Below are 12,539 nucleotides of genomic sequence, written 5' to 3' on the forward strand. Positions count from 1 at the left end.
ACACCACCAGTGTGGTAAAGATAGAGTATGCCCTAGTGGTGAGACATGTAATTCAATGGTGGGCTCAGAGGGGATGCTGAGTCATGGTGAGGTGCAGACGAGGTAACCGTTAGCAGTTTCTGGTGTCGGGGTGGTAGACGTTTCTGTTCCGGGACGGGCCCTGGTGCCCCGGGCTGCCGGCCAGGCCGGAGCGGCGCGGAGCTGCGAGGGCTGAACGATGCTGCTTGCAGCTTTAATTTATAGTTCTTCTCCGCTAAAGTGACATGGGCACAAGAGACAGAAAATACCAGGAAAAATCTAACATGGCAGTCTGATAGAAAATCCCCAACAACTCCTCAGATTTAAAAATTCATACCCTGAAACACCTAGGTGACGCTATTGCAAAGGTCAATGTGTTTAAGCTAATAACTCCCAAACCATTGGTCTCACACTCAAAAAACTTTATATGTGCTTGATCCTTGGATCATTCTGCATATTTTTTGTATTGGCCATGCTCATTTACCCCTAACTAGATTTTTTGCTAGATCGCAAAAAATGCAAAACCTAGTTTTAATCACCAATCCATCATTTTTCATCAAATCAACTTTAATCCTGGGGTATATAATCTATAGATGAAGGTAAGTAAATTAAGAACCTTGCAAAAATATGGAAATTTGTGCAAATGACAAATGGTCAAATTCATTGCGGTAGCTAACGCATGACCTAATTCATAATATCTCCACCATTTTTAAAGAATAAATTATGTGATTCAGAGTTTAGATCTCATACTTAATTAGAATTTAAAGTATCCAATTTAGTTCTGATTAACCAATAGGAGGCACATAGGGTTGGGCATCGAGCATTGATTGGAACCGGGACCAACTGTGGGTTTCTCCTGGAATTGTTCGAAGTATTTTATTTCGATTGCTACTTTTGATTCCTAGAATCCTTATCTACTGCTGTCCCATACAGGACATGACTTAAATGACTAAATCTCCACGATCGTTAAAAATTAAACAATGGAACTGGATTATAAAAACGATTGAGATGTTAGCCATGCCCATGAAAGATTTTCGTATAGGCTGTGAAAAAGATTCAAGGAATTTTCCTGAGTGTTCATTTCATTGTGCTGGTTGAAGTAAGTGGACAGAAGTTCCAGAATCCGTGAGCCACAGCAGCAAATGATCTGTAACTTTTGGTTTTTAGCCTGGTGCGCTACACAACCAGTAAGCTGTAGTGTAACCAAAGGTCAAGTATTTCATCAAAATGAACAAAAATTCACTTTTTAATTTGCAGACTCAAACTGCATCACACATCTAGGGATGTATTACATCTGTCTAGCCTCCAAACAAGAAAAGCAAGGACCTACGACTTTGCAACCAAATAAGTTAGCCATAATAAGTGCTGGAAGACAAAGTAATGCAGAAGACAAGACTTTCTGTACTTTCACTTTGAATAAAGTTCATCTTCATTGAATCATAAATTACTTTACAACTTTATAGGTTGATATAGTCAAACGTGTTGAATGAACAAGAAGTTTAAATCCAAAAGAGTTTGAATAATGTGTACATTAATTAATGATGTGTTAAAATGAATATGTTTCCTGCATTGCTTTATTTCAGATCAGTATTTGTTGATTCAACAATTTTATCTCAGTCTATACACACCTCATAACAATTGTTGAATTAAAGTTTTAAAATTCACTTCACATACATGTGTAAGAACATTTTCATTTCACACTAAGAGTTAACCTCTCTGAGTATCTGAGTAAAGGCGTGATTTCTGAGGTATTTTGTTAATGCCCTTTTAAACATGTCAAATTATGATTTGTCGAATTTATAAACAAAAGTTGATAAATACAGGAATCACTTCAGTGCACCCTAGGGCAGCTGTGGCTACATTGTAGCTTATCATCAGCGTGTGAATGTGTGTGTGAATGGACGAATGATACACTGTAGTGTAAAGCGCTTTGTAGTCCTCTGACTCTGAAAGGCGCTATACAAGTGCAGGTCATTTATCAGTATGATTTATTTGGTTAGTTTTCCTGCTTCCTCCTCGTTTGACCGACCAGTGAGCAACCATTTGGAAGCATCCTCTTTTTTGACCCCAAGGTCAAAGTCTCTCTGCAATACTTGCGAGTAATATCAGACACAACGACTTTTTTAAGAGCCACGGAAAATCTCAGAGGCAAAATATACACTTCAGCTTTCTGCCGTCATCTGAAGATAACCCAGACTAGAAGGGTCGTACTCTGAGCTGGCTACCAGCTCTGGTGCCAGAGGTCCACGCTATCAGCAGTGACCATCTCGACCTCCTGATCCCCTGGATCACATCCCCATGTTATTGATCATTTAAAATGTATGTAGTCAATCCTTAACGCTACATGGCATTGGTCACTGGAACTCAGGGACCTGCTGGGGGTGTAGGGACTGAGAAACTCACCACTGGATGATGGTGCTTGTCCATGTAAGGCCATAAAGACCAGAACCAGGATGTTGAAATGAACCCTGAAGTTGACTGGAAGCCAGTTCAAGCTGGAGGAGAAGCAGAATGATGTGGAAGTGTATGGAGGACTTTGTCAGAAGCCGAGCACAGGCATTCTGAACCACCTGATGTTTCTGAGATAGAAGAAGGAAGAGCGAACAAGAGAACTGACATGATATTCGCTGGTGAGACCTGGGTAAAAAGTCACACAGGGGTGGACCGTTAAAGCGCCCGAGCGCCAATGGCGCTAAATTTTCTCGTCGGGCGGTAAATACTTGACGACTTACCGCCAGGGTGGCGCCCAAGCCTTATTTGTCATTTACACACCGGCTTTCGCCTACATCATGGCCCCACCCTGTAGGAAGCTGCCGTTTTCGTTTCGCGCGCGTGAACCTGCGCGCCTCTAGCCACCTACTGCACTTGTACGATTCGTGCACGTACTGCACGATTAGTTATAGTCACGTGAACTATAAGTTCACTATTAAAGACGAAGTGGAACCACGCTAGAAATACACAAGCACGCAGGAAGATCGTGCCACCACAGGGATGGGATTTCTTGATGAAATCTCCGGCAAAACGCTTTAAAACTGGTGAGGAGAAGCGAGACAGTTCGAAACGGTATCAAGCAGAGAAGCGTGTGCATAGGTGGAATGATTCTTGGCGGTTTAAAGAAGACGGGAGGCGCAGAGAGTGGCCGTGTTCGAGTTGAGCAGCGCCTCGCCTGGAAAACAGACGAGAGCAGACGGAAGCAGCAGGGGGAGCGGCTGAAAGCCGGCGTTTACGCCGGGGACGCACCGGCCGCGGAAGCGCCCGAAGCAAATCGCTCACGAAGTCCGGCCGCTGCTCGCCGCTCCTCGGTTCAGATCAGACGCGCCCCATTCGAGGAGCGCCTCGGCTCCGCTGTGGTTTTTCTTTTAACTACCTGGTGTCCTCAATTTCCTCAGCTCTTTTCCTCTACGTGTGTGAGTGTGTGTGTGTGTGTGTGTGTGTGTGTGTGTGTGTGTGTGTGTGTGTGTGTGTGTGTGTGTGTGTGTGTGTGTGTGTGTGTGTGTGTGTGTGTGTGTGTGTGTGTGTGTGTGTGTGTGTGTGTGTGTGTGTGGAAAGGAGAGGAGAGGAGAGGAGAGGAGAGGAGAGGAGAGGAGAGGAGAGGGATGGACTATGGTGTGAACCAGTTGTTTCTGCCAGTTGAATCTCTTGGATTTTCCTGCATGTGTAGCTCGGGGGTGACAATGGATGAAGATATCGCGTTAGCATTCACACTTGTTCAATTTTCAATTTTAATTCTGGTGCCTGTTAGCAGCTGAAACACATCCTCACGTGCTTGTGGATATCATATATTGTATATGGAGACCTGACTGTAATAATAAGTAAAGGTTAGCAGCTGTAGCTTCAGTGTGCTCATAGGAAACGTGACAAAAGAACACAAAACACATTTCTCTTCATGGCCTATATTGTTGTTATCATCAACGTAACATGATTTACATAATACATGTGACCAACTAACATTTCATGTTCTACCACCGGATGTTTGGATCAAAATATGAACCAATCAGATCTTAGATCAGGTGAGAGCCAGGCGTTTCCTGTCATCCTCTAGGTTTTGCAGCCAAGGGAGAGCAACTGCAGCGCCTTGCTCCAAAATCTGCGGCCGCCTTGATCTCACGAGGTTATCGTTGCCTACGTATGCATGACGTCAGAGCAAGTCGGCATCAAGTCGGACACAAATCTAACCGGCATGCACTGCTCGCCGATCACCGGTGGTCTAATCTGCGCAGAACTGGCTCATCTCGAACACAGCCTATGGCTCGAATACAGCAAAGCGGAGTTGGTGATGTACTGCATTGTATGCCGGAAGTATGCGACGACAAAATCGTGTTTTGTTGAGGGAACAAACAAATTCAAACTTGAATACGTTATTATGTTTGTGAATGTGTACAAAATAAAGGTTTATTACATTTAAAACGGTTCAGTTGTTATTTTGACTCGTTTTGGCAGCTGACCTGCGGGGCCGGTAGATTCTTGGCGGGGCCGGTAAATATTCAGAGTTACCGGCCCGGCTGGCCGGTTGGTTTTGAAGTTAATGTCCACCCCTGTCACACCAAGATTCCTGACAGAGGGTTCGGTGCGTCTCTGACTTTGGGAACCAGCTTGTCAGGGGCACAGATGAGGACCTCAAACTTATCTTTATTCAGCTATAGAAAGTTCCCAACCATCCAGGTTTTAATTAGTGCCATCTGAGTCAGATTACATTAGTGACTGAATGGATTTGCCAGTAATATTAGAACAATCCAGTGAACGACTGTTCCTATTGTGTTGTTCTACATTTGTTCTGTTTTTGTCTACAAAAAGCATGTTCAGCAAGCCGTTTTAATGATGAATCAACAAAGCCTCTTGGTAACTCCTGTTCTACATAGCAATAATAAACTTTATCCTTATCCAAAAAATATTCTTACTGATGAAATTTGAAAAGATATGAACAAGTAGAAATTAAATTTATGTAATAAGTAATATGGATGGATGTAGTTAACCGATTAATTGCCGTTAATGTTGTAACAGAGTAAACTAGTTTTTCCTGGTTAACTGCTTAAAGTTCTTCTGCTGCACTGGGTGCAATTTATTTTGTGCCACCAGAGGGCGCAAGAGTGTCACTATCAAATATGTTTACTGGGCGATAGCAGAAAAAGAAATGAGCTTGTCACATAACCAAACAATTGTGCTCAAACACAAAGCAGTTAACAACAAGGCAGCGTGAGAGCAGGTTTTTCTTAGTTATTTAATTCTTGGAACACAAAAAGCCTCACATCAAAGCATGGCAGAACATGGTGCAGCAAACTGAACTGAGAGCAGCAAAAGGTCAGTGTGCTCCTTTGTTCTGACTCCTAATTTGTCTAGTGAAATAAAGAAATTAGGGATGCACCAATACGGATACTGGTATCCGTATCGGTGCAGATACCGATACGATACTGGTATCAGTAAAAGTTAACCGATACCAGAAACCGAAACCTGTGGTTTACCTGTGCTCTGCTCTGTGGTAAAATCAAACATTATAACAAGATTTATAAAAAATACCAATAAACTGACCAAGTATTAAATATACAATAGAGGCAGACACTGCCGCTCTCCTCTCTAACACAGAGTGAAATTCTCCGACTCCCATACAGGAAAATAATTACATTTATAAAACTGGAGCTAACATGTTAAGCAAAAAAAGCAGCTGAGTTTAATACGGTCTCTAAAGTTAACAAGCTAACTTAGCATTAGCAGCATGCTGCCAGTTACCGACGGTTCTTACGGCTCATTTATTCTTTATTTTTTTCTCAGCTACGCTTTATTTCATATTTTACTTTTAATTCACACTAAATATACAGCTGTAGGGTTTTGAAACACCAAAGAGGAGCCTTACCTTTTACTCAGACGTAAATACTCCCAGTGTTTTGGATTGGGGTCCTTCACCGGTTTCCAGCAGCAGCAGGCTGCCCGCGGAGGTGCTTGACTTTAAATCGGCTCTACTAAAGAGACTTATCGGCCAATGCCGATGATGAAAAAATGCTAAATATCGGCCAGATTAATCGGCCAACCGATAAATCAGTCGACCCCTAATGCCAATTGTTGTTTTCGGGCACTATACTTTCCGGATCTACTTGGGGGCTTGCACCTTCCGATGACATCATCATACTATGGCAATACCGCTCGACAAAAATATATTGCATCTCTCTTTCAAATCTGTTCTTTTATGTATATTTTGGGAAAAGTTTAGCAGCTTTGTTATTAAATTCGTGTTTCTTACTGCCTGAATGTTTGAACGAGGTAACGTTACTGCCAAAAGTTGTATGTTCAGCCAGTGATCTGATGTGCTGTCATTGACAGGCGCAGGATCCCAAGCTGGCCAGAAGGAAATATAGCATCCCCTAAAGAGTACTAGACCTGCACTATATGTACTTTAGATTTGTTTGTTTTTTTTTGTTGGTTTTTTTTTTTTGTCATATGGTAAGAAGCCTCCATTATTTTTCAACAACTGGACATCATTTTATTCATTTTCAACAACGTTTTCATGGATATTTCCTGAGACTACAGGTAAGAACTACTGATTGTTTCTTTAATGTGAACAATAGATGATTTTTGACAACGAAAATTACATAAATACAAAAAGACTTGCATCACAAATAATAAAACCCGTAAAGGACAACTTGGATGTGTTCATTTTTTCTTATTTTAACCCTCTGATACATGAATTATGAAAGCCTTGGTCAAGATTTTTTTCTGATGTGTTTTTATCCTTCCCTGGACATGAAAAAAAAATGTTTTTAATTATTGTTAACAGGTTTATATACGGATCGGGACTCGGTATCAGCAGATACTCTGAATCAAATGATTTGAACTCAAACTGGGAGCAAAAAAAATTCATCTGAACATTGCTGGTAACCAGTAACTATTATTGCTTCGAGGAAAATGTCACTTTCCCAGATATTCCAGGTCTTAATGGTAGTTACCATGTATCTTAAACCCGTGAGTGGAAATATCATCCTTAGGTCCCACAGTAACCAATCACTAGAGTTTCAGTATTCCTGTAGGTCAGTTTCTTAGGCTCTGGAGAACCTGCAGCTCAGTGCAGGCTTTTGAGGAGAAAGCAGCAGTGATTTAGTAAATCAGTAAATTAGAAAGCGCTGCATACTAACAGACATACGTATCTAGATATTCACTGATGTCAAAAAGTCATTTCATTTCACTCATTTCTTAAAATAAAACTAAAAAATAAATAAAACCCAAACTATATTTTCAGTGATAACTGTTTTTTGATGAAGAGTTCCAGATAAAGTTCACTTTAAGATACACTGAGTTTTACTCGATCAAGAATTTAGTTTAATGTCCAAAAGGAATTTCCCTTAGTTTTTAATCTGAGGGGCTCGAACTGTGAATAACGTTAGCAACACCTCAAAACTTTGGAAAAACAAAACAAACATATTTATGTCCACCGAAAATATGAGGATTTGATCAACTTTCAACTTACCAAAACGTCAGTGATGAGTTTTGAGGGATTTATTTGCTCAATTACGTGGAGAGTTTTTAGTCTCCTAGCTTAAAATATTTTCGCGCCTTTGGGTTGGGGGTACAGTTAACCCAAGGGTCGAGCACCACCGGAGTCGAGTTGGAGAAAGTCCCCTAGAGAAGTGGCTGATAAGCGAGATCAGAAGTTGCGCACCGAGTGTGACTGTCTTACCGTACTTAACAGGCTCCCGGTTGTACTCCAGGATAGGTACACCCGCCCCGGGGTCCTGCTGCTCGACGAACGAGTCCTCCCTCTCGCTTGGTCCAGCTACGTCGCAGCCGTTTGTGGTGTCCGGTGCCACCGGATCAGCCAAAACCGCGTGAAACTGTTCTCCCTCCCTGGCAACCGTCCCTCTGGTGTCAACGGGTATTACCACAAATCTTTCGCCCATGCTGCTTTTCTTCTCCTTTTGCTCTTAACGGTGCGCAAGTTTAACGGCTGATAAGTCTTCCCTGCGCCACCGGACAGTAGAAGAGACAAGCTCACACGCTGATGAGAGGATCGATTACAGTAAAACTGTGCCCGCCCCTACGTGCCTCTGATTGGCTGAGGCGTCAAAACTTTGCCGTCAATCACCAGCAGAAGCCAGTCATAGTTATTTAAATCAGTTGTATATTTTTAACTGCCAAATAAAACTGGTATGTCACACAAACGAAACGCTCCTTACAAATTTCCTCAGTGACATCAAAAAGCAGAGGCAATTAACATCAACTCTGAACATGCTTTGCTATGAATAGCTTTGGCGCTGAATCTCTATAAATCATTTCAATCCAAAAAGTGATGATGGTTTAGTCACTTGCCTACAGCCAACCTAATAACTCTGGAATGTTCAAGCACAGAATAAATGGCTTTTTAATACCTAAGGATAGAATGATCTCTCATATATCACATACTTTGACACATACTCTTCCACCAAAGTTAAAGCAAAATATTCATGACATTGTGTGTTACATTCAGGAGCATAAATCCCTTGTTTCTAACATCAAATCATCAAAATAAATAAAAAGTGTTCTCTAAAAGCATTTGTTTTCCAAAATCATTTTGTAAATCACTAAGTTTAGCAAATGTACATATGTCGACTCAGTTTAGATTACAGAAGCACTAAGCTTGGATAAAGCAGTAACTAACTCACTATATAATGATATGAAATTTTCAGAAAGCTTTTCTGGTTGCACTTTCTAATTTTGCCGGTGGTGGCTTGCAGTTGTCCTAACTTAAAGAGCAAGTCACCCCTAAATCAACATTTCCTTTCTAATAAACCATACAAATGAGTGTCAAATTGTGTCATAGACACGTGTAGTCAATAATTTGGCACTTTAGTGCATGTAAGTTAAAATTTAAATATTCTGCCTAAAACTGCCATCACTATTGGCCCAGAGGTATTCTATGATGTTAGCTGGTACCATATGATGTCACAATGCCATTTTGAACCTCTGTGTGTGTATTTGTTTGCGGCTCCGCCCTCTCTGTCTGCCAGACGAATGCATTTGTTGCCTTTTTCAAACAGGAAGTGGGAGTGGATTAAGACTTGCTATTTAAAAAACAAGTCAACCCCTACCAGAGTCTAACTCCTCTCCCACTTCCTGTTTGAAAAATGCAACAAATGCTGTTGTCTGGCAGACCAAAAGGGTGGAGCCGCTAGCAAATAACCACACACAGGCTTACAACGACATTGTGATAATGTACCAGCCAACATCATAGTGTACCTCTTAACCAATAGTGATTGCACTGCATTTGAATTTAAATCTGCCAAGTTTTACCTAAAGATGGCACAACACTGACAGTTTTTGGCAGAATATTAAAATTTTGACTAAGATGCACTAAAGAGCCAAATGACTGACTACACGTGTCTACAGCATGATTAGACACATATTTACAAAGTTTATCGGCAAAAACAAGTTGATTTGGGGGTGACTTGCTCTTTAAGTCTAGCTTAAATGAACTATTAACATTCCATGCTGGAAATTTAACTTGGTGGGATGAAGTTCAAATTAATCCAACCAAAATAAAAGCATGCAACAGATTCAGAAGACTGCTTTATTGTGTAATTTATTTTGTAACACTCGAATGACATCAGCAGAAGTTGTAACGAAGTTGTATATATATATATATATATATATATATATATATATATATATATATGTGTGTGTGTGTGTGTGTGTGTGTGTGTGTGTGTGTGTGTGTGTGTGTGTGTGTATGTATATGTATTTATTATATTGCCAAACCATGTTAGAATGTTGTTAAGAGGCATGGAAAAATGTTGTTTACTTGCTTGCTTAGCAGATTTGCCATTGTAACTTTAAATTACTTCTTCAAAATCAACATGGTCACTGTTCCCATAATACCCTCACCCAACAATTCATACTCCCACCCAACTGTTCAGACAGCTGTCTATTTTAGTCCATGTGACACACTTTAAACCATTACTGTCTGAGTGGCCTCTGGAGAACATTCTTTCCTAAGAAGATGTGGATAGCTGCAAAGCATGTTACAAACGACTGGTCATGATTCATGAGATTATTTCAAGAGTCTAATAAAAAGCTCTACAGTAATACAAATCAGTTCTGCATTCAAGCCTTTCCTTTTCTGTCTCAATAGACAGAACATTCTGACAGGTGATAAAGCAGCTTTATTCGCCTCTGTCAGTGTACCCCAAGGTAGCTGTGGCTACATCGTAGCTTGTCCCCACCAGCATGTGAATGTGTGTGAATCGCTTAATGATACCCTGGAGTGTAAAGTGCTTTGGAGTCCTCTGACTCTGAAAGGTGCTATACAAGTGTGGGTCATTTATCATTATCAAACAGCACATTTGATACACAGAGGCATGTCAGTGTGCGTAACAGGTAAGATGAAAGTGCGCCTAGCGACAATTCTGGTGATATTTCTGACCCCCCTCAGCTACTTTGACTACAACTTTGTAGCAGATTTTACCTGCAGATTAGCCAGGCATCTGAAGCGACAGGACCGTCCTTCCTTCCTGAGGATCAAAAAGAAAATGATCTGCGCATGTGCTTGCAGCATGATCACGCTACCCCCGTTGGCCAATCAAACCTTTTGTGGGTTTTCTTTCACAAGTCCATTATTTGAGATAGCCACCGGAGCTACATAAAGGGCGACCGCTCCTTCCGCCATCCTGCCGCATTTCGGCAGCTGAGCTCGTCTGGCACTGGCAGGCAGCGTCGCTATCGCGTCAGACCCGTGCCACAACCCGTGCACGCGCATTGGGTCCACAGCGCACGTGTGAACGGGACTCGCGAGCGAAAATATACATGGCAGCGCGCGCGTGAACGGGACTCACGAGCGAAAATATACATGGCGAGAAGGATCTTTCATGGCGGTTAAAACGAAGAGTCGGAGTACCCGGCCCGGAGGGTTACCGGGGTCCCACCCTGGAGCCAGGCCTGGGGTTGGGGCCCGTGAGCGAGCGCCTGGTGGCCGGGCTTTCGCCCATGGGGCCCGGCCGGGCCCAGCCCGAACCGGATACATGGGCTCGTCCAACTGTGGACCCACCACCCGCAGGAGGAACATGAAGGGTCCGGTGCAATGCGAATCGGGTGGCAGACCAAGGCGGGAGCCTTGGCGGTCCAATCCCCGGACAAGAAAACTAGTTTTGGGGACATGGAACGTCACCTCGCTGGCGGGGAAGGAGCCGGAGCTTGTGGCAGAGGTTGAGCGGTACCGGCTAGATATAGTCGGACTCACCTCGACACATTGCATTGGCTCTGGAACCCGAGACCTGGAGAGGGGTTGGACACTCTACTTTGCTGGAGTTGCTCCGGGTGAGAGGCGGAGGGCTGGGGTTGGCTTTTTGTTAGCCCCGAGACTCTCTGCCTGTGTGTTGGGGTTTACCCCGGGGGACAAGAGGGTAGCTTCCTTGCGCCTTCGGGTCGGGGAACGGGTCCTGACTGTTGTTTGTGCTTATGGGCCAAATATCAGTTCAGAGTACCCACCCTTTTTGGAGTCCCTGGGACGAGTGCTAGATAGTATTCCATCAGGGGACTCCATTGTCCTGCTGGGGGACTTCACTGCTCACGTGGGCAATGACAGCTTGACCTGGAGGGGTGTGATTGGGAGGAACGGCCCACCTAATCAGAACTCGAGCGGTGTTTTGTTATTGGACTTCTGTGCAAGCCGCAGTTTGGCCATAACGAACACCATGTTCGAACATAAGGATGCCCACCGGTACACTTGGTACCAGGGCAGCCTAGGTCACAGGTCGATGATAGATTTTGTAGTCGTATCATCTGACCTGCGGCCGTATGTTTTGGACACCCGAGTGAAGAGAGGGGCGGAGCTGTCAACTGATCACCACCTGGTGGTGAGTTGGATCAGATGGCAAGGGAACATGCCGCGTAGACCTGGCAGACCCAAACGCATAGTGAGGGTCTGCTGGGAACGCCTGGCAGAAGAACCTGTCAAGACGGTCTTCAACTCCCACCTCCGGAAGAGCTTTGACCACGTCCCGAGAGCAGTGGGGGACATTGAGTCCGAGTGGGCCTTGTTCCACTCTGCGATTGTCGAGGCGGCTGTTGCTAGCTGTGGTCGTAAGGTGGCCAGTGCCAGTCGTGGTGGCAACCCCCATACCCGCTGGTGGACACCAGAGGTTCGGGGAGCCGTCAGGCTGAAGAAGGAGGCCTACAGGGCATGGCTGGTCTGTGGGTCTCCGGAGGCAGCAGACAGGTACCGGATAGCCAAGCAGGGTGCAGCAGTGGCAGTTGCCGAGGCAAAATCTCGGGCGTGGGAGGAGTTTGGTGAGGCCATGGAGAAAGACTATCGATCGGCTCCAAAGAGGTTCTGGCAAACTGTCCGGCGCCTCAGGAGAGGAAGGCAGCAACTCACTCACACTGTTTACAGTGGGGATGGGGAGCTGCTGACGTCAACTGAGGCTATAGTCGGACGGTGGAAGGAATACTTTGAGGAGCTCCTCAATCCCACCAATGCGCATTCCGAGGAGGAACCAGAGCTGGGAGGCCTGGGGATGGAATGTCCGATCTCGGGGGCAGAAGTTGCTGAGGTAGTCAAACAACTA

The 12,539-nt window shown here is 43.9% G+C and overlaps 1 protein-coding gene across 3 annotated transcripts in view; it reads right to left on the reverse strand.

Annotated features, from left to right (window-relative positions):
• The window catches only part of slc12a7b (solute carrier family 12 member 7b), a 192,529-nt gene extending 184,507 nt beyond the window's left edge, over positions 1-8,022 (reverse strand). For 2 of the 3 annotated variants that reach the window (XR_011521039.1, XM_054751258.2), the window contains exon 1: positions 7,682-8,022. Coding sequence is in view for 2 of the 3 variants with exons in the window: in XM_054751258.2 (XP_054607233.2) it covers positions 7,682-7,901 (220 nt within the window). In the remaining variant the exon portion in view is untranslated. The remainder of the gene's footprint in view (positions 1-7,681) is intronic. The other variant, XM_054751259.2, reaches the window with a different exon arrangement.
• Between the last annotated feature and the right edge of the window lie 4,517 nt (positions 8,023-12,539).

The sequence above is a fragment of the Nothobranchius furzeri genome, chromosome 7 (genome assembly GCF_043380555.1).
Source record: "Nothobranchius furzeri strain GRZ-AD chromosome 7, NfurGRZ-RIMD1, whole genome shotgun sequence".
Lineage (NCBI taxonomy): Eukaryota > Metazoa > Chordata > Actinopteri > Cyprinodontiformes > Nothobranchiidae > Nothobranchius > Nothobranchius furzeri.